This window comes from Oryza sativa, chromosome 11 (genome assembly GCF_034140825.1).
Source record: "Oryza sativa Japonica Group chromosome 11, ASM3414082v1".
Classification (NCBI taxonomy): Eukaryota; Viridiplantae; Streptophyta; class Magnoliopsida; order Poales; family Poaceae; genus Oryza; species Oryza sativa.
This window is the reverse complement of record NC_089045.1, coordinates 25,727,975-25,755,092: the sequence shown is the minus strand read 5'-3', so window position 1 is coordinate 25,755,092 and position 27,118 is coordinate 25,727,975. Positions and strand designations below refer to the sequence as shown.

Here is a 27,118-nt window from a genome sequence, read left to right as displayed (position 1 = left end):
TTTCTCTTCTTTTTCTCTCTTCCTCTCTTTCTTTTTCTTTTCTCCTTCTCTCTCCCTCCCGGTTTCTCTCGTCCTTCCTTCTCTTTTCCCTCCCTCGGTTCTCCCTCTCTCTCTCGGCTCTCCCTCCTACCCGAGCGGCGCGGCGACAAAAGAAAGAGGGGGGGGGGGGGGGGGGGGAACAGCGGCTCACCGACGGCGGCGGCGGCGACGACGGCGGCGGCGACGACGACGGCGCACGGCGGCCCGAGAACGGCGGCGCGGGGGCACGGGAACGGCGGCGCGGCGGCACAGGAACGGCGGCGCGGCGGCACTACGGCGGCGGCGCGGCGAAAAGGGAGGAGATGGAGGGGAATGGGTGTGGGGGAGAAGAGATGGGGTGGGGGTTTTATAGGGTGTGAGAGGGGGAGAAAGAGGGGGCGGTGAGGGGATGCGATGGCGGCGCGGCAGCACGCGGGGCGCGAGGCGGCGGGCACGCGGCGCGAGGCGACGAGACGGCGCGCGGCGCCGCAGCGGCGACGGGACGCGTGCGACGACGGGGCGCGGCGATGGGACAGCGGCGCGGCGCGGTAGCAGCGGTGGTACGGGCTCGGGCGGGACGCGACGGGTGGCGACGCGACGGGTGGCGACGAGCGGGCGAGCGGCGACGGTGACTGCGCGACAGCGGCGACGCGACGGGCGGGCAGCGGCGGCGCGCGGCGCGAGGTGCGGGTGCGGGCGCGGCAGTGGTGCGCGGCGCGAGGCGGCGATGGGACGCGCGCGGCGACGGCTCACAGCAGCGGCGCGGGGCGCGAGGCGGCAGGCTCGCGTCGCGGCGATAGAACGGGCGAGCGGCGCGCGGGCGCGAGGCGCGAGGCGACGCGACGTCGGTGCGGCGCGGCAGCGGCGATGGTGACGGCGGTGCGACGGCACGGGGCTCGGGGCGGCCGGGCGCGCGGCGCGCGGGGCAGAGGAGGGGGCTGGGCTAGGGGAGAGGTAGGAGAGAAGGGGAAAATGCTAGGGACCACATCGAACACCTTGCGGGCAATCAATAGTGCACTTTCCTAATATTCCCGATTTTAGGTTATTTTCAAAATAAATTTGATTTCATAATTTCTAAATCTTGTATAAATGAAGTACATCCCACATTTGTGTTATCCTAACTAAAATCCTCCTTAATTTAATATCACTCATATTCTGTTTATATAATTTATTTTAATTAGGGTTATTCCATCGTACTAAAATTTAATTATTGCTAATATGGTTGCGATATTTATTTCCAAACCCACCTAACCTTTATTTTAATTTATATTTTAATTATTTATTTAGTCAACTAGATTTATTTTATGGTTTGTTCCTAGCTAGTTATTCATTATTCGCGATTAATAGACTCCGACATCAAAATCCAATGAAACAGGCGAATAAAGTCGGCATGATGCAATTGGTTTAAAAAGTTTTTGAAAGTCCGCATTTTTAGAGTTTTGATTTCGTTGGTCGAATTTTCAGGGTGTTACAGCGGGTATGGTCTTCGAAGCCAAAATCCCACCGGCGAAGACGATACCCAGGGTGGAGGGGGCGGTCCGCCTGCGAAGATCAATCTTTGCAGGCGGACCATATAAGCGACGCTTGCGAAGATCTATCTTCGCAGGCGGCAGGCGACGTGCGCCTGCGAAGATCGATTTTCGCAGCCGCCGCTTATATGGCCCGCTTGCAAAGATGCCCCTATATAGTCTTCTTCCTCCTCGAGGAGCCCTGTTCATTCTCCCCAAAGTTTCTCTCTCCTAAAGTGACTTAAATATGGGGGGGAGGTTTTGAACTTTTAGACCTCAATTTGTGATGGATTTATGCATGCAAAATTGTGAAGGAAAAGGTCCATGTTTTTTAATTTACTTTCTTTTGATATGTTGATGTTAGATGTATGTGTAATACTTGATGTCTCTTGTTGTAGTGGTTTAATGTGGTAACATAAATTCTCATTTTTTTTATTTTGCTATCACATCCACCTCCTAGTTCTAGATATAGATCTAGATCTTGTCTAGGGCTGGGCAAAAAAACACCGAAAACCAAAAACCGATCCGAACCGCATTGAACCGAACTGAATTTTTCGGTTTTTCGGTAATTCGGTTCGGTTTCGGTTCAAAGATTAGCATAAACCGCATAATTCGGATCGGCTTCGGTTTTAGTTGTATGAAAACCGTTCGCCCAAAAAAACCGAACCGGGCGCCACAACCCTACCGCCAGCCGCCCAGCCGGCCCATGGGCCTTGCCTCTCTCTAACCCTAACCCTAACCTACCGCTGCCTTCTCCCAATCTCCCCTGAAGCTGTGAAGCATCCCACGCCGCCGCCGCCGCCCTCTCTCTCACGCATCCCCTCCGCGGCTCCGCGCTCTCCCCTCGCCGGTGTCACCGCTCTATCTCTCTCACGCATCCCACGCCGCCGCCGCCGCCCTCTCTCTCACGCATCCCCTCCGCGGCTCCGCCCTCTCCCCTCGCCGGTGTCACCGCCCTATCTCTCTCACGCATCCCACGCCGCCGCCGCCGCCCTCTCTCTCACGCATCCCCTCCGCGGCTCCGTCCTCTCCCCTCGCCGGCGTCGCCGCCCTCTCTCTCTCACGCATCCCACGCCGCCGTGCCGCCCTCTCTCTCACGCATCCCCTCCGCCCTCTCCCCTCGCCGGCATCGCCGCCCTCTCTCACGCATCCCACGCCGCCGCCGCGCCCTCTCCCCTCGCCGCCCTCTCTCACGCATCCCCTCGCCGCCGCCGCGCCCTCTCCCCTCGCCGCCCTCTCTCTCACAGTCTCACGCATCCCATGCCGTCGCCGCCGACACCCCGCCATCTCGCGCGACGCCGCCGACACCCCCCCTATCCTCACTGCGCCGTCCTCCCTCTGTCCCCCATCCTCGCCGGCTCGCCGCGTCGTCCTCCCTCTGTCCCCCATCCTATGCGCTGCCTCTGGTGTTGCCTATACGACGGCAGCAACAACCGAGGAGTCCTCCAATGTAAGCTGCCTCTGCTGTTGCCTGCTGCTGGCTCAATTTTGGATTGTAATTTGTAAATATTTTTTTTAGATGGAGGACACTGAAGAGATAGTGGAGAGGGAAGTTGCTGCATGGTTAGAGGAGCACAAGGATGAAGAGGAGCAGGAGCAAGCAGCCACGGAGAATGAACATGCAGCCACGGAGGAAGAGGAAAAGAAAAGAAAGGCTATTGTTCCAAGATCTGATGTATGGGGCAGCTTCAGCAAGGTAAAAATTTCCAATGGAGAGGAGAGAGCTAAGTGTAAATACTGTCAAAAGTTGTTTCGTTGTGACCCTAGGACAAATGGTACATCATCTTTGAAAAATCACTTGAAAATCTGCAAAAAGAATCCTAACAAGCCAGTAATTGATAACCAACGCACTTTGCAAATTACTCCTGGAAGTGGTGGTAGTAGTGTTGGTACTTGTTCCACATGGAAATTTGATATTGAAGACTTGAGGAATAGTTTTGCTGAAATGATAATTGAAGATGAACAACCTTTTGTCTTAAGTGAACGTCCAGGTCTTAGGAAGTTTTTGGCTAAAGCATGTCCACGGTTTACTTTGCCATCTAGAAGAACTACCACTAGAGCATGTGTCAAAGTGTATGATGTGCAAAGATTGAAGCTTAAGAAATTTTTGAAGGAAAATTGTGAGAGGGTTAGCCTCACAACAGACACATGGACTGCTAACACCAACCAAAACTACATGTGTGTCACTGCACATTTTATTGACAATGATTGGAAGCTCCATAAAAAAATCATAGGCTTCTTCCTAGTAAAGGGGCATAGAGGGGAGGATATTGGGAAATCTTTAGACAATTGCTTATCTGAGTGGAGAATTGATATAGTTTTGTCAATAACGGTTGACAATGCTAGTGCTAACAATAATGCAATTAAATACATGAAGAGGGTATTGAATGAATCAAAAGGATGCATTGCTGAAGGGGAGTTCCTTCATATGAGATGTGTTGCACATATTATCAACTTGATAGTGGCTGATGGTTTAAAAGAAATCAATAAATCCATTTGCCGTGTTCGTGCTGCTATTAAGTTTGTCAAGGCCGGACCAGCTAGGTTGGCAAAATTTAAGAAATGTGCTGAGTTGGCAAAAGTACAAACCAAAGCATTTTTGACACTAGATGTTTGCACTATGTGGAACTCAACCTACCATATGCTTAATATTGCCCAGCAATATGAGAAGGCATTTGAAAGGTACAGTGATGAAGACCCATATTACAAGCTAGATTTAGAAGGTCATGATGGGCCAGGAGTTCCTGAAAAATCAGATTGGGATAAAGCTAGGAAGATGGCTGAATTTCTTGAACATTTCTATGAACTGACTCTTCGTGTTTCAGCAACAAGTCGTCCAACATCTCACACATTCTTCCATGAAATTGCTGGTGTAGTTGTTTTGCTGAGACAGTGGTGCAACAGTGAGGATTTGTTGTGTGCAGAGATGGGTAAGAGAATGCTACTGAAGTACCAAAAATATTGGGGAGAGATAGGGCCGGGGGTTCAAAATCTGAATTTAATTGTTTTCTTCTGTGTAGCATTGGATCCAAGGTATAAACTTAATAGTTACATTAAGATGGCAACTATGGTCATGTTTGGTGATGAAATAGGAGAGCAATTGTGGACAACAGTGGTCAATTCCTTTCATTCCCTATTTCATGAATACAAAGAAATATATACTCCTAATGAGCCGGTAGCAGCACCTAATGATATTCAGGGATCACTATCAACAAGCAAGAGGCTCATGAGGTCTATAGTTGCACAACAAATGAGCAACAATGGAGCTTCAAGGAGCATTGCCAAATCTGAACTAGACAAGTACTTTTCAGAAGACAATGAGGAGGATACAAAAGGATTTGACATCCTTAAGTATTGGAAGGACAACTCAACTAGGCTTCCATTGCTATCTCGTATGGCCCGTGATCTCCTAGCAATCCCCATCTCATCCGTCGCTTCTGAGTCAGCCTTTAGTGCAGGTGGAAGAACACTAGATGACTTTAGGAGCTCACTAACACCAACAATGGTTGAGCGCCTAATTTGTGCAAATGACTGGCTTCGTGGTTGCAACTCTATTAGTGTTGAAGAAAATGCCAAAGATTTGTCCAAGCTTGAAGAAGGTGAAACATTTTAAGATGCAATTAGTTTACTTCTTATGTTAGTTTATTATTTATATTAACTGTGTTTCTTCTTATGCATAGAACTTGTTGGCCAAGACATTACAGAGGACACTAATGCTACCAAGGCCTAAAATTGTTAGTTTATTTCTTAGTTGAAAGAAGCAGCAGTATGCAAGGTATATATAATTCTCCTCCTAACCAAATGATTGAGTATATATACTAGCAGCTGAGTATTTCTTCTTCTCCACTCCAGGCAGCAGCAAAGCAAGCAGCACACATGGCATGGCAGCCAGCACTATTGGGTGAAGCAAGGAGCCCTAAGCAGCATGCAGCCGGCACCATTTTTGTGAATGTTTATGGCTATGGATGTGTGGTGAATGTTCGTTTGTATGGTAAATTGCAGCATCAGGACTATGTAGTATGTACTATGTTTTTACTTTGTTTGTTTCTATGTACTATGGTAAAATATTGTTCTGGTCTTCTGGATGTGTTTTTTACTGAGCTGTGTAGAGATCGGTTTTGTTGGTAAAAACCGAAAACCGAACCAAAAAAACCGAACCCGAATTTAGCGGTTTCCAGTATTTACGAAAACCAATTGGTTCTTGTTCTTTCGAAAACCGAACTCCATGTAACCGAGCCGAACCGAACCGAATCCTCGGTTTAAACCGAATGCCCAGCCCTTCTTGTCATATATATATATATGAGAGAGAATAAAATTTTCAATGTCTATTTATTTGGTGCAATCAAAAAATAATTATATTAGTTTGTAATATGTCGATGATAAGATTTTGTTAGCTTTTCCTAATATATTAATTTGGCATGTCTGTGTAAAAAAAATAAAATAAACTTTTTTTATTAATTTACAATTAACCTTCAGTTAGTTTTGAATAGCGATATGTTTTTTTCAATAAACCCTGCAAATTTGGTATTAATAGTGCAAATATTTTATGTTCATTTTTTTTAGAGATATGGAAAGTCGGGAATGGATGTATCATTGGCCGAGGTTTTTGTCTCCATATCGAGACATCTACTCAGAAGACCGTGAAGCCTTACATGCGCACGGACAGTGTGGGCAAAAATGTTAAAGGGTAATGATTGTTGAGTGGCATGTAAGCATCTACGAAATTATTAGTTATGTAATGGTGATATGTAAGGGGATATGTGTGCTCATATTGCAAATTGATGAACAATTGTACTCAATATTTTGCATATTAGTTTGTACTAATTTTTATGTGCAATTACCATTTGTAGGGTAAAATTTACAGTTTTTTATATTTTAATAGTTTTTTTAAAAGAGGTTTCAAAATTTAGTAGCAATTTTTTATGTGCACTTACCATTGTTTGAAAATTTTTTAAAAAATTTAAAGTAGTCATATTAATGTTTCAAACATTTAAGTAAGATTTACATTTGAAAAGTAATAATATTAAGGTTTGTATATTTGTATGTACAATTATCATTTTTATTACAACTACTGTAGACATTTTCAAATTACAAAAATAAATTAAAAAATATTTTGAAATAAATATATTCACCTCTGTAACAATCTTCGCAGGCAGACCGTCCGCCTACGAAGATAATAAAAACGATCTTCGCAGGCGGACGGCCCGCCTACGAAGATCATCTTTGCAGGCGGATCGCCCGCCTGCGAAGATCGTTTCCCTATATAAGGGCCCACCCACGGCGCCAAAATTTCTAAGTCCAGGCGGGAACCCTAGAAATTTTGGCGCCGTCAGGCCGCCAAATTTTTTCGCCGCCACACGCCTCCGCCGTCATCCGGCCTCGCCCGCCTGCGACCATCGCCCTCCGACCGTCGTCCTCCGCCGCTGCCGACCGTCGTCCTCCGCGCGCCGCCAACCTTCGAGCTCGCGCCGGCCGCTCCACCGCGCCAAAATCGATCCAGCTACACCATCGGCCGCTCCACCGCCGCCAGCCGCATCGCCGCCGCGTTATGCAGGCACTGAAGGTGATCGATAAAATGCTTGCTCGATGGAACGACGGCACGGAGGTCACAACTAGGAGTTCAGCGGTTGTGGAGGGGCAATGACGTTGGATTTGCCAGTGCAGAAGGCCCCAGGTTAGTGCCTGCTCCCACATGGTTTGTAAATTGTAATTCGGATTCCAGGCAATCCATTGAGTTGTGCAACGGCATTTCACTCTTCCATTTGCAATTGACATTGTTATCTAGATTTTTTAGCTTTTCGTAAAACTCATCCAGCTCGCTTGAGTTGTGCTGCTAGGCAAGCTTCCTGAATCTTAAGAGAATTTTGCGCATGTATTGAACTTCCAGGTAATTTGAAAATCTCCACTGTGCCAAAAATGCAGCACCTACCTTGGTTCATCTTCATTTCTCTCACCAATGTTGCAGTTCAGCATGCATAGACACAATGCAGGTCCCTATTCAGCTCAAATTGACATTCTGGACATTGGACCTCCTTGCCTCGCGCTGCAACATCACCACCGTTATCGCTACGTACAGACTGCTGCATTCTCCTTTCTGTTGGATTGGAGCTGGAGGGGGAACATTGATTTGTTCTTTCAAAATTCAGTAAATAGGCATTTGTACGTGTGGCATCTGATGGTTATATGCTATGGTCATTTTTCATTAAACGTTGACTCAACTTTGTGGTATGTTTTCAGTTTCATTTAGCCATTAAACTCTGGAGGGTGCTCTAGCGACAAGTGACGAATTCAAGAATCTTTGGGAGTGGAACACTGCTATGCCATAATGTAACTAGATGGTATATTTGAAGTCACAATATAAAAAAATATTATAATATATATATTTTGGTAACACTTTTGAGTTATGCAATATATGTAAATTTCTTAGTACCAAATGTTTGATAATCTTCCAATATATGTACATAATAATCTACCTGCAAGAATTTCTATTAACGGGTAAATTATTATTAAATTTACGGGCAAATTATTATTAAATTTCAAAAATTTCTACCTATCTTCACAGGCGGATTTTTTTTTTTGCAGGTGGCAGCTTCATATTTTCGCAGGCGGACCGGACTAGCCAACGTCCACCTGCGAAAATTATCTTCGTAGGCGGACGGCCGCCCCGCCTGCGAAGATCGGCGATCTTCACAGTCGTTTTCTTACAGGCGGACGGCCGCCCCGCCCGCGAAGACCGTTTTCGGCCGCTTGCGATAATGCTTTTCCTAGTAGTGTTTCTATATGTATAACAACTCACATAAATGGAGGCATTATTATACCTTCCAGAGGACTCTTCATAAGAAAAGGCAATCGTATAACGAAGAGGAGCATCTTGGCTTGTGTGAGGAACTCTCCACCAGTGGTGAGATGCTTGACATGGAAGGTAGCTCCACAATTAAGTGCCATGTAGCATAGAATCTCCGTCCACACCGCAGCAATCAGCTCCCATCGATCTCTTGCTTCTGGGATATTGAGCAACTCCACACAGACCTTGCGAGCTGTGGTAAGTGCAGGTCTACTCCGATGACGTACGATCATATCCGGAGAGTTATATTGCCTATCACCATCACGGAGTTCCTGGATGAAGCCATCTTCGTGAAGCTCATCGAGAAAATCAAGCATTTGCGAAGATGCCTGCACCTCCATTCGGCTTCTAGCAATCACGATGTGTCCATTGCTATCAACCATCATCCCATGCTTAGCCACAAGGTACATGATGTAACTGGACAAGTCCTTGCTAGGGTTTGTGAGCTCGCCAGGGCCATCGCCGGGCAGCAAGCATATGGTCGTAACCAAGTGCCAAGCAACAACGGTGGACACGAAATCCAGCTCTTGGATCTTGCTAGCCGAAAGTGCCCTGTGAGCTGGGCCTAGAGCAGCAGGATCACTGTCTCCGCCGTTGACTCTGTTGGCCACCCACAGAGCCCACTGGCCTTGGAACCTACTGAAGTCCCAGCGGTTGTTGTCTACATCGGTCGCTATTTCAAGCACTTTGTTCAGAAGCAGCTTCTTTACCTCAAGAGAGACAACGACGTGTGGTTGTGGTGTCTCGCTGTCGCATGGTGCCAGGATCCAGCGGATTAGCTTCCCTACGGCGCCACTAGCTGCTGTCTGTCGTCGTCTCTCCCTCTCCTGGACGCATGCATCAACCATGTTGTATTGTGCCAGCTTCCCTGACCACTCCCCTACATGGAGATGAAGATGCTTGACCACAGCGATGCCTGCCCAGCATGATGTGGTGAGTGCAATGAAGATGGAGGATATCTCCATTGCAATGGCGCCCACGAGCAGTATGTAAGATATGAGAACATCAGGTCTACTATATTTGAACTTACTACTAGTAGTGTTACCGGCCATGGCCCTAGCGAACAACACAAGAGCCACAGAGGTTAGGCCAAGAGAGACAAGCCATTGGAGCGCCGCCGCCATGGTTGGATTTGATTTTGATTTTGATATTGGGAAGGTTTGGAATCGAACTGTGCCGAATTTGGTGTACAGGTAGTCATAGATCAAAGAGACCTGCATCTCAGCCAGCTTGTATGCCATCCCGTATCCATTCTTTGAAGACTTGATCTCCACCAACGCATTCTTGATCCTATGGTACCTCGAGTAGGAACCGCTTACATTTGAAGGGCTCACGTCCATGAAAAAGTCCAAGCTTGCTTGGAACTCCATGGAGGCCTCCTTCAGGATGCTCTCGATACTTACCTTGTCTTGTGAACTAATACTAACCATGCTTCTATAATGGGCCATCACACCACGCCCTGATTCCGGCAGCACATCAGCAAGGCTAGTAATGAAACTAGCAATATTGCTGTAGGTGCGAGCAGCAAGGCTAGCAATGGAACTACTTCCGGGTGCCCGTGCGGCGGCTGACCTGAGCGCCCATATTCTCTCGCCGTACTTGACTGCTCCCAACACGAACACGAGCACCATGGGAGCCACCAGCAATCTATCCCCTTTCCACTGCTTGCCCACCACGTACACGGACATCGTCACCTGGGCTGCCAGGTCCAGCAGCCGCCGCATCCACAGCGTGTTGTCCTCCATGGAGAAGGCCGTGATCGTCTCCTGCCCACCCAAGTGGAGCAGCAGGAACGGCGCCCAGAACAGCGCCAACTGATGCCGCGTGTCACCGGCTGCGGCCAACAGGAATGACAGACGGCCTAGGACATAGGTCGCCACGTAGTCGGCCATCAGGTACGCCACCCATAGCGAGCCATTCAGCAGCCTGGAGCCGTGGCGCCTGCGAAATGGTGCCGACAGGAGGAGGAACACCTGCAGGGAGAAGCTCGCCATCACTAGGCACTGGATCTCCCACTTGTTCCACGCTTCTTGAACACGAGTAGCCAATGAGCTGCTGAGCATGCAATGCATAAACCCACATATTACTACCTAGTTAGCAGTTTAATTATCATTAAGTAAATAATCTAGTACCTCCATTCTCTTATAATCTAGTTTAACTGACCATTTGTAGTAATCATCAATTTACTGCAACTTTATTTAGACATTTCAGACAACTGCAACATTAATATATACTGTACGAGATTTTATTAGAAAGCTATAACTTTATTGCTTGATAATTGGACCCACTGGTTAGTTAATTGTATCCTAATGGTTCACTTGTTTTGCGTATTTTTTCGATCTTCTTAATCCTTTACTTCCGTGGTGGAGTAGGGCGCCTCGGCTTGTACCGGGAGGTGCCCGGGCTCCGTACCACACAACAACACATTGCTCCATGGCATAAACATCATTTACTACTTAATTTGAACCTAATTACCTTGCTTCCTGGTTCTAGTGGATGTTAATTATATGTTTTGCCAACAAACAAGCAAAGCAAGGACAAAATCATTACGTTTGTAACCATGAGGCCAAAGCAAAGAGTTGCAGCCCTATAGTCTAACTCACTGACGATAAACAGCCATCATCTCATTGATAAATTATCGCTGGGCACTAATTAACTTAACTTACATATATGATAAATAGTACAATTTTCTATATATAGTTTTTCTCTTATTAGGTTTGCCCAGGCTCAAAATTATTGGCTCCGACACTGCTTTAATCTTAAACACTCTCTTAGTCTTGACATAGTTTAAGTTTGACCAAAGTCAAAACTACTTATAAGCTTAAACGAAGGGAGTAGTAGATAGGGTAAGTCTCAGATGGATAACAACGTGAAAATCGTTAATGTAGGTAATATTAGCGCGGCGTAGGTCTAGATGGATTACGACGTGGAGACCGTTATGATGTCTATACTACTTCCATCATTGACTTATGGGCTCTTGTTGTCAGTGACTGATTTTGTAGCCTGTATGCCTCCCAAATTCAACTACCTAGATTCAACATCAGTTTCTTTTGGAATGCAGTAATACTATAATGACATTTTTTTCACCACCTTGAGGCAATCAAAGTATACACATATGATTGAACCACTATAATCATTGGCAAGGCAAAGAGCTTCTAAACTTGCTGCAACAAATCTACTTTGTGAAGTGTTATGCTCAGCGACAAAATATATATGTTTTCTTGAGAAATATTTACCCATCTTGTTCGATATTTTCATATATTTTATGAAAATCTGTTGTAATGCACAGACATTTCGTTAGTATATATAAATAGATTTGGGCGGCTAGCTGCTATTGTAAATAACACTTGTTTCATCGAATAATTGTTTGAATAATGCATATTAGGGAAAGACGTACGTGTAGTGTTAGTACCTACAGTTTGGTCAAATACGTTGTTTGAATTACCTGTATTGAGCAGAGCCATCTTGATAATCTCTCAGCGGCCTCATGTCGATGACACGCCTAGAGCACAAGAAAGGATTGAAATGAATATATGTCTATCGATGCATGCAGTTTGAATACTATAGTCTATATCTCGGCCGTTGTTAATTTATAGATGATCGCCCATGCGTACGTAAATAGCCGTACGTGCTCCCTTTTTTTGCCTGGACACGCTGAAGCCTGCTCATATGCTTAGTGCTTTGCTTTGCTTCCTAGCTCTCAGTGCAGGAGATGCCAGATTCCTAACTTCAATCAAGTCTAGCTTTGCTTGACGACAGAAATATGCTCTAGTACTTTGCAAAGATTTAAGAGAGAATCCATTAGTCTATATTACTTAGTTTATTTATTTCTGTTCAACGATTTACCATTCTATACCACTTAGTTTTTTCAGTTTAACAAATTACCATTAACATTGTCCATTTCTATAATATACAAACAAAATTATCAATTTTTCTATAATATGTTATTGATCTGGATTTTTTTAAGATACTCCATACATGGTTAACAATTGATTTATTCTGATAGAAACTTTTAAAGATATGATTTTTTTTATGTAGCATCGTCGCACAACATGAAAGTTTGTATATAAGTTTCAAATCTTTTGGTATATTTATTTTTTAAAAAAACATATTTTTGTGTGGTATATGATATATCTAGAAATTGCTTATGGAAAAAAAATAATGGCACAAAAATATTTTGTGTAGCATATAAAAGATGAATTACGTTAAAAACATCAACACAAAATTATTCCATGTAACATATAACAGATAAATTATATTTTATAAGAAAAATAGAAATGCAAAAGTCTCGAAACATGTACACAAAATTTTACATTGTGTAAAAAGGCTAATGAAATCATGATTGTTTTGAAACACATGATAGGAAAAATCAATTGTTAACTTTGTATGTTTACAAGGGTATTTTAGGTATTTTTGGAAACAAGGTTTAGCCAAATGCTATATTGTAAAATAATTAATAAATTTACCGGTATATTATAGAAAAGACAATGTCAATGGAATTGAAAATCATTAAACTGGGACAAACTCAGTGGCATATATAGCATAGATTCTCTCTTGGTTTAAGTTCTAAACACTAAAACTTAATTTGGTTCATACTTTATCTATCTACTTAATAATGTGCTATACCATAATCAAATGGCTGATTAATTGTTAGCAGCAGCAGAATTTTCTTCGGCAAAAAAAAAAAGGTTTGCAGCAGCAGAACTAAGGATGAGATTTGCTGCACTTCGTGTACACGGACACATTGCCGGATCGAGATGGCCATGCCGCCGCGGCGGCTGAAAAAAGTTGGTCTGAATTAAGTTGGGCTGTGTTTAGATCTAAAATTTGGATCCAAACTTCGATCCTTTTTCATCACATTAACCTGTCATACACATAACTTTCCAGTCACATCATCTCCAATTTTAACCAAAATTTAAACTTTGAATCAAACTAGGTCTATTAGAATAAGTTCAGCAGGCGCGTTGACACGAGCATGAAGATGACAGCGATGGCTGGTTTGTCCACCGGTGAAAATCCTCGTGTGAAGAGCCAGGGCGTTATCGGAATCTTCCTAACTCTAACTCTAGAGCTCAACGTTACAATTTACAATTTTTTTTCCATTATGTTTTAATTTTTAATTTCAATAGATATTTATGTTTAATTTATGAACATATAATGATTTAATTTATTCCATAAATAAATCATAACATTGCATATTTAAACTAGCATAAACGCATCATAAGATCTACATATGTAAACTTATCGAATATGCGTAATATGCTAAACACGTACCGAGGGTACTGGAAGAACGGTTGCCCAGCAGGAAGTACTCGTGGTTCCGGGCTTTGACGGTAGCGCGCAGCACACGAGCGAAAAGGAAGACGAGTCGTTGTGGTCGAACAGGGAGCAGTGGTGTAAAGCGCTTCCCAAAAACCTTATTACCGTTTTCTCCTGGTGCAGGACGTCGAAAGCGAAGGTTCCGGAGACCTTTTCTTCCGATCGCCGCTGCACACCGGCGAATGGGATAGAGTAGACTACGAGCGACAGCGCGGTGCAGAGGAGGAGGCAAACCCTAGATTGATTTCGCGTGTGTTGCGTGTAGGCGGCGGCTTAACTTATATAGAGATGTTATGACGCTTGATCAGGACGCCTGCACGATCTAACCGAACTGGATAAGTCGTGCGCAACTTATCCAGACTCTACGCCATTTCACGCACCGGATTATTCCGAGTATTTCCAAAACAAACAAATCTGAATTTCTCGCAGCAAAACAAAACTTCGCTCCGCATAACCGAACCGGATAAGTCACGCGTAACTTATTCGGACTCCACGCCGTTTCATGCACCAGATTATTCGAACCGGATAAGTCGCGCGTAACTTATCCGGACTCCACGCCGTTTCACGAGTGAGGAACCAATTTTGGGACTCCACGCCGTTTCACGCACCGAATTATCAAATTTGAATTTCCCGCAGCAAAAAGAGGCTGGCATGTGCGCAAGAGTGAGAAACCAATTTTTTGGCAGAACGCGCGCCGCCATGCCAAGCGAGGCAAGCAAGCGCGTGTTCCCCCTCTTCTCTCCACCTTACATGCCTCAAGTGGCTAGTAGAGCACATCCTCTCTTATAAGGAGGTCTCCCTCTCCTAAAATAGGTAAGATGGTACTAAACTACTCATGCATCATATCCCATGAGGTGGCTTTTGTGATTTTGCAAAAAATAATCTTTGAATAGAGCAGACTGTAGCCCTAAGCCCCTAACTGCCCTAAGCTCCTAACTACCCTACTTCTAGCGAGAGAGATGGTCTAGCTGCAGGAGGCGGAGGAGCCGTGGTGGATCCTTGCCTCCCACGACTACGAGCACGAGCCCTTCTTGTGTCCAGCGTTTATTATTTGGTTTGAAATTTTTGGGAAATTAAAAAATTTTGAACCTCCCAACATGAAACTATTTCACCTAAATTTTTAATCTTCAATTTTTTATATGAAATTTATCCAAATCTTAAAAATGTGAAGTTCTGAAATATTCCGAAAATTCGATCCCTTTGATATATTTGTGGATATTAAAATAGCTAGTAAACCCTACCAGCCCCACAACATGCCCGGGGTTGAATCCTAGTTATACTAGATTTGGAGGCCTTTTTGTCCTACCAAATTCCCTTGAATTAATCATACAAACCAAACGAGCCACACAAGAATTATTCCTTTTTGGACTGAATTCATCTATCGTCCTTGTTTTGTTGGAGGTGAAGGCGGCAAGCAGTAGGTGCACTTGCATCCGTCAGGCGTACAGTTGCCATCAGCGTTTGGGGGAACCTGGATTTTACAGTAAGTTTTGCACGACGATGGAAAACACGGCCCTGGATTGACGATAGATCCGCACGACGAATCTTGGGGGTTCGTCGATGAGGGTTCTTCATCTGCCATTATCACCTTCCTCGCCATATCTACAACAGAAAATAAAAAAATTTAACAGAGCACTTGTTTAGTTTCAAACTTTTTCTTCAAACTTCCAACTTTTCCATCACATCAAAACTTTTCTACACACACAAACTTCTAACTTTACCATCACATCATTCCAATTTCAACCAAATTTCTAATTTTAGCGTGAACTAAACACACCCAGAAAGAAGCCTACTTCTAACACTTGGTTGTTTGAAAAACAATTAATAGGGTCCTCTGTGAAACTTCATGTTCCTTTTTAAGGGATGGAACTATGGATGAATGCAAATGCTTTTTGATATGACTTGCTGTAATCATATCTTTCGTTCTAAACAATACATACAAAAAAAAATCTAAAATTTAGAATCCATAAAAAATCCTTCAAACTTCATTCGGTTCAACGGAACAGGAAATGGGAGAAATGCTCAGGGGTCTTCCGGCTAGCTCCATAAGGTGGTGGGCTAGACGACCTAGATTCGAAGCCTCATCCTTTCTAATTATTTGATATTAGGTCATTCCTTAATATACATATTAGGTCATTCCCTAATATTTCCGTTTTGGAGTAGGAAATGGAAAAAAAAATACATACCTGAGCACTGCACCACAAGGGCAAGGGACAACAATAGAACACCGAATTGTAACTTCATCCTAGCTAGTTTAATGTGGAAATTCTGAGAGCGATTGCAAGCTAAAATGATTGGGTGTACTCTCTAGGCTAATGTCGTTGGCCGAAGCGTTGATCTTTTATAAATGGACATTGCTGCTACTCATATGTGGAATAATGCGATCTGTATTAAACGAAAAAGATTACAGCTCATAATGGACATCGCTGCGAATTCATTATTGGAGATATGGTCTGCATTAAACGAAAAAGATTACAGATAAAATTGTAATCAATAAGGCTTAGATAGCAATATGTCATAGTATATAATGTTTTCTATATATATATATATGGTCAGCAGGATAAGCATAAATACTTAGAAATTATTTACATTGTAAGAATATACTTCCTCCGTTTCATATTATAGGACTTTCGAGTATTACCCATATTTACATAGATGTTAATAAATCTTGACACACATGTATCGGTACTTATAATCAAATTGAAATAGACTTATTGGAGGGAAAGAGCTCGCTGAAAAATACTATCTCTTGCGTTGTACAATGGCCGGGGCTTTATTGTTGACGGACGATTGAGATGCTCTGATGCAATGCCGGAGCCACAGGGGTGGCGAGCAGAGGCCTGGTCTCCTCCAACAAAATTATTTTTTTAAGTACCAGCTAATTAATTAACCACATGATTATTATCTCAGGCATCGACATGATTATCTCAGGCATTAGTACATTAGGTCCCATCCTGTACTAGTAAATCACGTATGAGTATGACAGCCATGCTTTGGTATTTGGAGTCTACGCCATTTTAGCCTGGTGTTTGCTCAGGGTGCATGTGTAACAGTATGTAAACACACCAAATTGTGAAGGTTTCGACTGCTCCAAACTCCGACAGTAGACAGGTTCACTCTAATTTTGTGAAATAATTATAAGATCGAACACAGGTAACAAAGCCTACCAGAGAAGGGTGAATGGTAGATTACATCAGCGGAAATCAAATAATCGAATATACGTTTGATGGTCTATTTGACCTACTAGGGTCGGTTGACCAAAACTCGGCCGGTCTGCAGGTCACTCGATCCTATAATAATGGTTACGAGGTAGAAATTTTGCTAGAACGACAGTTTTGCTAGCCAAATTGTAATTTCTTTGTTTACCAACTTATGTAGGCCTTAATTTGTTAGTTTTAAGCCGATCAAATAAAATCAACAATATTTACGATATAGTTAGTAACCGTAAGTTAAATTTGATCAACAAATGTTATGTTATTTTTTTAATTTTCTTATGTATTCTTTTGCTAGGGGTAACATGATAAACCTAAAAATTATTCAATTGATAACAATAGTCAAAACATATAATATACTACCGTGTCCTAAAATATAAAAAAATAGTACAGAATGGGACACATCGTAATATTACAAATAGAGTACTTTATTATCAATAGGGGTTTGAAGCCAAACCTTTTTGTACTTAAACTATTTTTTTTCTATTACTTAGCCCGTTGTTCTGGCCCCCTCATGTTATAATAATGGCTTCAGTACTATTCTAATACTCCATCCATTTTAAAATATAAGGCAGAACCACCCTTAACCTAAAGACCAATAAACAATTATTATCATCTCTTAGTTTGAATCACCCTAATAAATGTAATACATGCATCCAATAGAATTAGAGATCTTGAGAGTGGAGGATTTTAAAAAGTAATAATTTAATGAAGAAGAAGTATTAATTAATTGTATGCATGCATGCCTTATATTATGGAACATCCAAAATGTAGTTGTGCCTTATATTATGGAATGGAGGGAGTATAAAGTTAGAGGCACGTGGTCACCGATATGTGAGACCCGCCCTCCACGTCGTTACATGTGTACATTAAAAATCATATACTAGACATTGGCCCTGTTTGGAGACATTGGCCCTGTTTGGAGAAGTAGCCGAGAGTTATTTTGAGAGCTATTTTTTAGCTCAAGGAATAGCCCTCCAATGAAATAGCCCTTGAGCTGTTTGGATGCAAGAGCTATTTAACCTTTAGTACACTTTCCCAATCATAACTACCCCCTTTACTCTCTTTTTCCACTGGATCTGTTGTGCATGTGTCTTGGTGTGGCCGGTTCCATGGAGAAGAAAACAAATCTAGCAGCGGGGAGCCGGTGGGGGGAGGCGCGCTGGTGGGGGGAGGAGGCGGCACTGGAGGTGGGGCGGCGGCGGCGCTGGTGGGGGGAGGCGGTGGCGCTGGTGGGGGCCGGCGAGGAGTGGAGGAGGCGGCGGCGAGGAGTGAAGGAGGTGGCGGCGAAAATGCTACGCGCCTGCGCGCGCGGTCGTGCGGAGAGAGAGGATGCGCGACCTTTTTTCTGATCCCGTGCGACTGTGGGAGAGATAAAAGCTGTGGGCCCCACCCAAAATAGCTCCAATTAGCACCCCTTGGGTGGGATAGTTTTTTTGGGTGGGCTATTTCCAAATAGTCCTCAAATAGCTCACCCTTTTGGATCTTTTGGGGCTATTTGGGCTATTTGAGAGAGGGCTAAAAATTATCGCTTGGATTCAAACAGGGCCATTGTCATGCCAGAAGTATGCAATGTGACTTCTCTCCTATCAATTGTAAAATAACTCATGTTCTATGTTTCTAATAATATTTTCCTGTTTTTTTTTAAAAAAAACCATTATCTAACTTATAACAAATTAAGCGACAGATAATCAACAGCAAAGGGTACCGTTTGGATATAGCTAAACAGCATCAGATCAACCTACACGTTCAGTTTGATCATGTCGATGTGCGTTACATCAATCTCCACGAAAGCATGCTACAGCAATTGATTTCCACATAAATAAGAAAAAAAGACTCGCTTATTATATTGATTCAGTTCTTCACGAAGACAAAACACTTCTTCTCCTTAATAGCTGGGTAGCTTCCTGACGGTGGTGAGGTCGCTGTCCCCGAAGGTGATGGTGCTGACGGACAGGAGAGGCAAACCACAAGAACGGTGCGTTACAGAAGCAGTTCGCGACGAGGTGCTCAACACTATGGATGGCCATATGGACTAAGGCCCGCGGCCCGGCCTAAGACACACCATTTTGGCCCGACCCAAGTATGGTACGGCCCGACTAGGGTAGTGCCCATGCCGGTCCGGTCCGACAGCCGGATCGTGCCTAGATTGTACCCTCAGCACGGTGGGCCAACCCGGCACGGCAAGATCGAACAAAAAAAAAATATAGGGATGCAAAATAGACTCAGATAACTGTATAAAGCAAGGCCCAAAGAAGATAGGAATACGGATAGACTTATTCTCCAACCATTTGAACATAGCCCACAGAGTTGAGGAATGAAAAATAGACTTTTTCTGTGGAAAAGCACGATGGGGGATCGTGCCTTCGAGCTGGCCCGGCACGACCCGAGTCGTATTGGGCCGTGCTTGCGCTGTGTATGCCGCCCGTGGGCTGGCACGGCACGGCCCGGCGTGTCGATCGGGCCGTGCCGGCCTGACTAATTACCTCGGCCCAGGCACGACTGGGCTTGGGCCGTGTTGTGCCGGGTAGCCCAGTTGGCCATCTATACTCAACACTACTACGCGCGTCGCTGTTCAAAAAGGAGAAGTATGGACCCCCACCGTTTTTTATTTTTTACTCCTTGTCACTTACATGTGGGACCCACTTCTATTTTCAAATCCTTTAAAGATTGGGTTGCCACGTCAGCGTATCAGGGCTAAGTCAACCTGCAACATCAGCAATACTGCTATCAAAACCATCAAAGTTAATTTGCACTAGTTTTTGAACTTGAGAGAGCCGAGAGATACGATTCTACAATGGACAAGACACGAGGGAGGCAAAATAGACTTATTTCCAATTTTTACCACAAACCGCTAGACCACCAACTCCCAACGAGAGAAGTCCACTTTATGCCCCTTAAGTATGGGTCCAATTTTATTGGTGTCTCTCAACCGTAAATCCAAACACATAACGTCACCCAGATATCAAAATCAGTATAAATCTAATCCCTCAATGGTTTTGTTCTACGTAACGTCAATCTCACATGCTGGATTTGGTATTCCCCTCCCAACCCATGTGATGTTTACGTGACACTAAAAGAAAAAAACAAAAATAGAAAAAAAAACTCAATAGGACCTACATGACAGCCAGATATAATAATAATACTCCCTCCATATTTTAATATATGACGCCGTTGACTTTTTAACAAGCGTTTGACATTTTGTCTTATTCAAAAAATTTATGTAATTATAATTTATTTTATTGTGACTTGATTTATCATCAAATATTCTTTAAGCATGGCATAAGTATTTTTATATTTGTATAAAAATTTTAAATAAGACGAGTGGTCAAACGCTTGTTAAAAAATATGGCGTCATACATTATAATACGGAGGGAGTAATAAATTAGTAGGTCCTCACGTCAGTCAGCCCCTCTCCCTCTCTTCACCCGTGTCGCTCCTTCCCGTCGTGTTCTCGACTACGTTCTTGTTCGACGAGTCCAGCCACACGAGTGACAAGACATTGCTCCTCGCCATGCACATGCTACCGATCTCCCCCACGGCACGTATGTAAGATGACATTCACGCATCCATGGAAAAATGAGAACAGCCCATGGTCTTCCGGCTAGCTTCATAAGGTGATTGGCTAGACGATTTGGCTTTAAAAGCTCACCCCCTTCTAATTATACTTAATATTAGATCATTTTCTAATATTTACGTATTTTTCATCCATGGTAAAATAATTCTTGCACAAATTTGTAGATCGTCATGCAAGTTCTTCTCATCTAGATGTGTGTATAATTTGTCTTTGGGAAACAGAAATCGATGCCACGAACAAAGCTGCTCTGCCTTGGCCTCACCGAACGGCTCACGCATGCAGTGGCACCAACAGCTGCCGTTCAAGGACACGTATTAGGGCTTTGGAGAGAAGATACAGAAAAATCAAATGTTTTAGAGTTTATTGTGACCATAGAGGCATTTCCTTTTATTATGGATGATGTGACTCAATGCATGCTGAGTAACAGAGACGGATCTATAGTGTAAGCAGGTGTCAGCTGACACCCATGATTTCTTACTAATCACTTTGCTAACACACTCTAGAAACAAGGATTACTGTATTGACACACCACCATATTTGAGTAGTGACCCTAGCTACTCTATTTTCTAGATCCACCCCTGCCGAGTAGTCGGTTCTAATTATATAGGAATAGGCATATATATATATATATATATATATATATATATATATATATATATATATTGACGGAACGTGTGGCTCCTCACCGGGAGACCGCGTAGGCCCCCCTTTGCCGGTTCGGCCGGGGGCCCTGGGTGAGGTTCTAAGCTCTCGGTCTGTGGAAAGTTCGCGAGAATGAAAACACACAAGACACGGGCGATGTATACAGGTTCGGGCCGCTGAGAAGCGTAATACCCTACTCCTGTGTTTTGGTGGATCTGTGTATGAAGAAGCTACAAAGAGCTGGAGAGCCAGAGAACTCTAACTCTCTCCCTTTCTGGTTCCGAATCCCAGTCTCGGATCGTTCTCCATCCCTTTTTCCTCTCTCTCTAAGTGGGCAAGGTCCTCCTTTTATATCTCAAGGGGATACCACATGCACCATCTCTCTCTTTTGTGTGGGGACTTATCCTCTCTTTTCTCCAACTTGATTTGCCTTCTCTTCATAAATGGACGGAGATTTGTATGGTTGCCGTCCGAATGATCTTCTGATGGGACGGCCCATACCTACCTCTACTTTCGCCGGAAGCAGGTGCGACGTGGGAACATGGCTGTCTGCCGACGACATGACCAGTGTCAGACCGGTCACAAATCGGTCATTCTTGTCCACCACGCGTCAGTTTATCAATCTGCATGTTCGCCCTTCTTCATACAATATCTTGCTTGTAATGGTTAGGATGAAGCCTGGCATATATCTGACCGGGACCAACGTGCCATCTCCAGGAGGTAACACGCCGGCTCCGGCTAGGGACGAGTGCTTGGAGGCTCTCATCCTGACGGGATGGGGCGAGGCGTGCGTCAGACCGCCTGTCGCCACGTAACCCACGATCTGATCGGTCTGTGACCAGTCACAGACCGGATAAACGAGCACGCTGCACTGCGTTACATGCAGCGTGACGCGCTCGTCCAAACCGCAATAAATGCGGTTAGGTGAGCCCCGCTCTGCGCTCACCTAACCCATACACGCGGCGCAAAATCCACAAGGGGTCGGGGCGCCTCAGTCCTCGGGGCCGAAACGGGAGCGGTCCGACCCCTCGGGGAGACAAAGAGGGAGGCGGCCACATCACCCTCGGGCCCGACCCCCCCCCCCCCGAGGGGGTCAGGCCTCGTGGGTGATTGCTCCTGCCCAAGCCTCTAGTCATGATACTCCCGGTCCCATGTCACCGACAGTAGCCCCCGGCGTTATGCCAGGGCGATCGCCCTCCTCGAGGGAAGCGGTCGGGCGTGACGCCACTTCCTAAGGCCTGGTGACAGGTGGGACCGGTCTCCACAGTTGGGCAGAAACCCAACGGTCGCAAATCACGCACATCGGCAATGGTAACTCGGCTGCCAATAATGAGCGGTCTCTTCAAGACTGCCACATTACTCGAGTAGCACACGAATCGGGACGAGCCGGTTCGTTTTACCTTGAGATATGGTGATGGCGCTTCGGTCGGCGAGCGTAATCAACGCGCGCACGATATGTTCCATCTCGACTGCCACAGCCGCATATCCACCTCATGCGCCGCAAGCGGGCGAATGGGATTAGTGGAAGCGTGGGCGCGAGAAACGAGGGAGCGAGATAGTGGGCGCGAGAAGCGAGGAGCCGGGCACAGCGTTGGCAAGGGTATAAAGACACCGAGGAAGAGATTTGCTTCCTTCCTCTCGCCATTATTCTCCTTGTCTTCACCGCTTGCGCCCTAACTCCTTGTTTCCTGTGCCCTACCCTCGCCACACGCGCTCGCTCTCAAACATCTCTTCTTCCGGCGTCATGGCACGGGGCTCCGCTCTGCTCGATGGTAGCGTGCTGCCGCCTTCCCGCATCGTGAGCGAGAGGCAGGCCGGGCTGCCGCGCCGCTTCATGCCGGAATCTGCCACCGGCCGGGAGATAGTCACGCTGGGCGAGGGACGCCCGGCGCCATGCTACCCGGGGCGGTCCGTCTTCTTCCTCCCTTTTGCAATGGCAGGGCTGGTTCCGCCATTTTCTTCTTTCTTCATGGATGTTCTGGAGTTTTACGATCTCCAGATGGCGCACCTCACCCCCAACGCGGTAATGACATTGGCCATCTTCGCGCACCTGTGCGAGATGTTCATCGGGGTGCGCCCATCCCTTCGGCTGTTCCGGTGGTTCTTCACCGTACAGTCGGTGTCGCCGCCGTCGGTGGTTGGTGGCTGCTACTTCCAGCCGCGGGGGCCGGTGCTGAACCGCTACATCCCCTGCGTCCTCCGCAAGAAGTGGGATGACTGGAAGAGCAACTGGTTCTACACCCCCCTCGCTGACGAAGCGCGCCTCCGACTTCCGAGCCAGCCCCCGGCGCAGGCCTCCAGCTGGCGGACGCCGGTAGATCTGGGAGATGGCTATGACGCCGTCCTCGACCGCCTGGCGGGCCTGCGATCCCAGGGGCTCATAGGGGCCATGGTGTACGGCGACTACCTTCGTCGCCGGATTGCGCCGCTCCAGCGGCGCGCCCGGGGCGCCTGGGAGTACACCGGGTCCGAAGACTACATGAGGACCCACCAGAGGGTCAGATGGGACTGGGCTCCTGAGGACTTCAAGATAGTGGTCCAACGGGTGCTGAATCTCAGCTCCGTGGAGGCATCACTCATTCCCCAAGGAGTCCTCCCCCTCTGCAGCGATCCAGACCGCGCCTCCATCCTGACCATCATGCAGGCGGTCGGGGCGTCGGAGGAGCGGGCTCCTCGAGGCCACGATGGCGCGGGCGGGAGCCGCAGGGGGGAACAATCTACCCCGGGAGGGGGTCGTGCTTCTGGGCCCCGCGACGGGGGCCCGGGGAGCAGCCGCCCTGCCGATGCCCGGGGGAAGAGGAAGCAGGAAGGAACCCCTCCCCCATCTCCTCCCCGAGGGGGCGGGGCGGCGCGTGCCAGCAGCAGGCGCCCGGAGGGTGCCGTGCCGACGTCGCAGCCCGAGGGGGAGCGGAAGAAGAAACGGCTCCGCAAGATGGGGGGGACAGAACCATCCCGGGGAAACCTTATTTCCCCTCCAAGGTGGTCGTTTAACCGACCCCCTCGCAGGTTCGTCCCACGCCCATCGTGGCTGTATTCATTCTCTCAACGCGAGTTTTCACTCACCCATTTTGTTTGTCTTCTGGTCTTTCTTCTGTTTCAGCGAGATCCCGTCGCGTCCCTCCCGCCATTCCAAGTCCGGCCAGTCTGAGGCCGAGGATCCGGCGACCGCAGAGGCCCGGAGGCGGGAATCTGACCGGCGAGAAGCCGCGGATCGCCTACGGGAAGCCGAGGAGGCCGCTCGGGAGGCCGCCCGGGCTCGCCAGACCGAGGAAGCCGCTCGGGAGGAGGCCGGACTCCGCCAGGCCGAGGCGACGACATCCTCCGAGGCGACCCGTGAAACTGACCGGCAAGAGGCCGCGGATCGCCTTCGGGAAGCCGAGGAAGCTACCCAGGTGGCCGTCCGAGCTCGCCAAGCTGAAGAAACCGCTCGGGAGGAGGCAAGACTTCGCCAGGCCGAGGCGATGACGACTTCCGAGGCAGCTCGCGACGAGGCCGCGGGCGCATCGCTTGGGCCCACTCCCTCGTGCGACGCTCAGGACAAACCAGGTCCGGGGGACATCCCCGAGTCCGGCACGTCCATCGGCGGACCGAGCCGCGCGGCATCCTCTCCGAGGCGGCTCTTCCCCACGTCTTCCGTTGCCCCACTGAGCGCAGAGCCCCTTCTGCAGGCCTTGGCCGTCGCAAACACCACGGTGTTGGACGGGTTAAGTGCCCAGGTGGAGGCCCTGCAAGCAGAGCGGGCGGAGCTCGACGCCGCATGGGCGCGTGTCGAAGAGGGGCGACGCTCGGTGGAGGCCATGGTGGAGGTGGGCCGCAAGGCACACCGCCGGCATGCCTCAGAGCTCGAAGCCCGTCGGAAGGTGCTGGGGGAGATTGCCAAGGAGGTGGAGGAGGAGCGGGGGGCTGCCCTCATCGCCACTACCGTGATGAACGAGACGCAGGACACCCTCCGCCTTCAATACGGGAGCTAGGAGGCGGAGCTGGGGAAGAAGCTCGACGCCGCCCGGGGGGTCCTTGACGCTGCCGCTGCCCGAGAACGGCGGGCGGCGGAGACCGAGGTGGCATCCCGGCGGCGCGAAGAAGCCCTTGAGGCCCGTGCCATGGCGCTGGAAGAGCGTGCCTGCGTCGTGGAGAGGGACCTGGCGGACCGCGAGGCCGCCGTTGCCATCCGGGAGGCAACGCTGGCGGCGCACGAGGCCGCCTGCGCCGAAGAGGAGTCCGGACTCCGCCTCCGCGAGGACGCGCTCACCGAGCGGGAGCGAGCTCTCGAGGAGGCCGAGGCCGCGGCGCAGCGGCTGGCGGACAGCCTGTCCCTCCGCGAGGCAGCGCGGGAGGAGCAGGCGCGCCGTAATCTGGAAGGTGCCCGCGCCGAGAGGGCCGCACTGAACCAGCGGGCCGCTGAGCTCTAGGCGCGGGTGAAGGAGCTGGACGCGAGGGCACGCAGCGGCGGGGCGGCCGCGGGCGAAAGCGACTTAACCGCCCGCCTCGCAGCTGCCGAACACACCATCGCGGATCTGCAGGGCGCGCCAGACTCGTCCGCCAGGGAGGTCGAGGCCCTCCGCTTGGCAGGCGAGGTAGGGCCCGGCATGCTTCGGGACGCCGTGTCCCGTTTAGACCGCGCCGGGCGGCAGGCGGGTCTCTGGGGCGGGCGGACTGCGAAGTACGCCACCAACCAGGGGGGCCTCGCCCAGCGCCTCTCGGAGATGGCCGGGACTCTCCAACGGCTCCCCGAGGAGCTCGAGAGGACGATTAAGTCATCCTCGAGGGACCTCGCCCGAGGAGCGGTGGAGCTCGTACTGGCGAGTTACCAGGCCAGGGACCCCGACTTCTCCCCATGGACGGCGCTGGACGAGTTCCCTCCCGGGACCGAGGACGGCGCGCGCGCGCAGGTCCGGGACGCCGCCGACCACATCGTCCACAGCTTCGAGGGTTCGGCCCCTCAGCTCGCGTTCTCCCTCAACTCCGACGAGGAGGACGATGACGGCGGAGTGGGCGACAGTGGCGACGAGGCTGGCGATCCGGGTGCATCGGAGTGAGCCCCCAGGCCCCCGCCAATTTTAAATAGTTTCTTCTTTCTTCTTCGAAGGCCTTCGGGCCTCCTTTTTGTATAGATTCACTTAATCTGCAATCAAAATAAAGAAATTTCTGTGTCAATTTTATTTTGCTATGTGTATGCGATGAGGATGATCTGTGCCGTGGTCCTTTTGTGTCTTAGCTTGACTAAGGGCTCGTGCCCAGGTCCCAGTCCTCAAAAGGCGCGGGTCGGGGCTAGTGCCTGGGGAGATCCACGTGTCGAGACTGGCCAGGCCGGGAGCGTGGTGACCGAGGGTTATGGGTGACCCGATTGTGGGTTTTTGCCGATTCCCCCCCGGAGTTCACCACGCCCCGGGGCATGGCTTGGTTCTGGGCCCCTTTTGGCGATTTTAGCCGACCCGAGCCCCCGAGGGCAAGATTGAGCACGAGTGACCTATTTCAAGTCAAGATTCTTCAAAAGAAAATAACAGCACAGATACAGCCTTTAGGAAATTGAAAATGCTTTTATTGAAATACAGATATAAGAGAAAAAAGAATATGCATATGTGGTAGCCCCCGGCCAACCCTGCACGCCCGAGGGGGGTGCGGGGTTGGCCCGAGCCCGAAACCTGACACCTGATCCCCCTTAGGGGTAGAAGCGACGAAGGTGTTCGATGTTCCACGGGTTAGGCAGCTCTGTGCCGTCGCCCGTGGCTAGCCGAACGGAGCCCAGCCGGGGGACGCCGATCACTCGATACGGACCCTCCCACATTGGTGAGAGTTTGCTCAATCCAGCACGCGTTTGGACGCGGCGTAGGACGAGGTCGTCGACGCAGAGTGATCGGGCCCGGACGTGGCGCTGATGGTAGCGCCGCAGGCTCTGCTGGTAGCGCGCGGCTCGGAGGGCCGCGCGCCGCCTTCGCTCTTCCAAGTAGTCGAGGTCATCTCTGCGAAGCTGATCTTGAACAGCCTCGCAGTACATGGT

At 48.1% G+C, this 27,118-nt stretch overlaps 1 protein-coding gene and 2 long non-coding RNA genes across 8 annotated transcripts; 1 reads left to right on the top strand and 2 right to left on the bottom strand.

Moving 5' to 3' along the window:
• The first annotated feature begins 2,283 nt into the window (after positions 1–2,283).
• Positions 2,284–6,325, top strand: LOC136354255 (uncharacterized). 6 transcript variants are annotated; one of them, XR_010737933.1, is made up of 5 exons: positions 2,284–2,976; positions 3,046–4,456; positions 4,547–5,125; positions 5,207–5,301; positions 5,379–5,605. It is a non-coding gene; the product is annotated as an uncharacterized lncRNA (long non-coding RNA). The 6 variants fall into 6 exon arrangements; XR_010737931.1 differs by adding an exon at positions 6,090–6,325 and having other exon boundaries at positions 2,285–2,976; positions 3,046–5,125; positions 5,379–5,517; XR_010737930.1 differs by adding an exon at positions 6,090–6,325 and having other exon boundaries at positions 2,285–2,976; positions 3,046–5,125; positions 5,379–5,543.
• Positions 6,326–8,318: 1,993 nt separating this feature from the next.
• Positions 8,319–10,364, bottom strand: LOC4350910 (uncharacterized). Its single transcript, XM_015760845.3, has one exon. The coding sequence runs from the start codon at positions 10,362–10,364 to the stop codon at positions 8,319–8,321; it is 2,046 nt and encodes a 681-aa protein (XP_015616331.3).
• Positions 10,365–14,870: 4,506 nt separating this feature from the next.
• On the bottom strand, positions 14,871–16,006 carry LOC136354098 (uncharacterized). Its single transcript, XR_010737847.1, has 2 exons — positions 15,876–16,006; positions 14,871–15,291 (listed from the first exon to the last, which is right to left on the bottom strand). It is a non-coding gene; the product is annotated as an uncharacterized lncRNA (long non-coding RNA).
• Between the last annotated feature and the right edge of the window lie 11,112 nt (positions 16,007–27,118).

Excerpts from the sequence above, each read along its gene's own strand:
- LOC4350910 (XM_015760845.3), bottom strand. The coding sequence starts at position 10,364 with ATGGCGAGCTTCTCCCTGCAGGTGTTCCTCCTCCTGTCGGCACCATTT.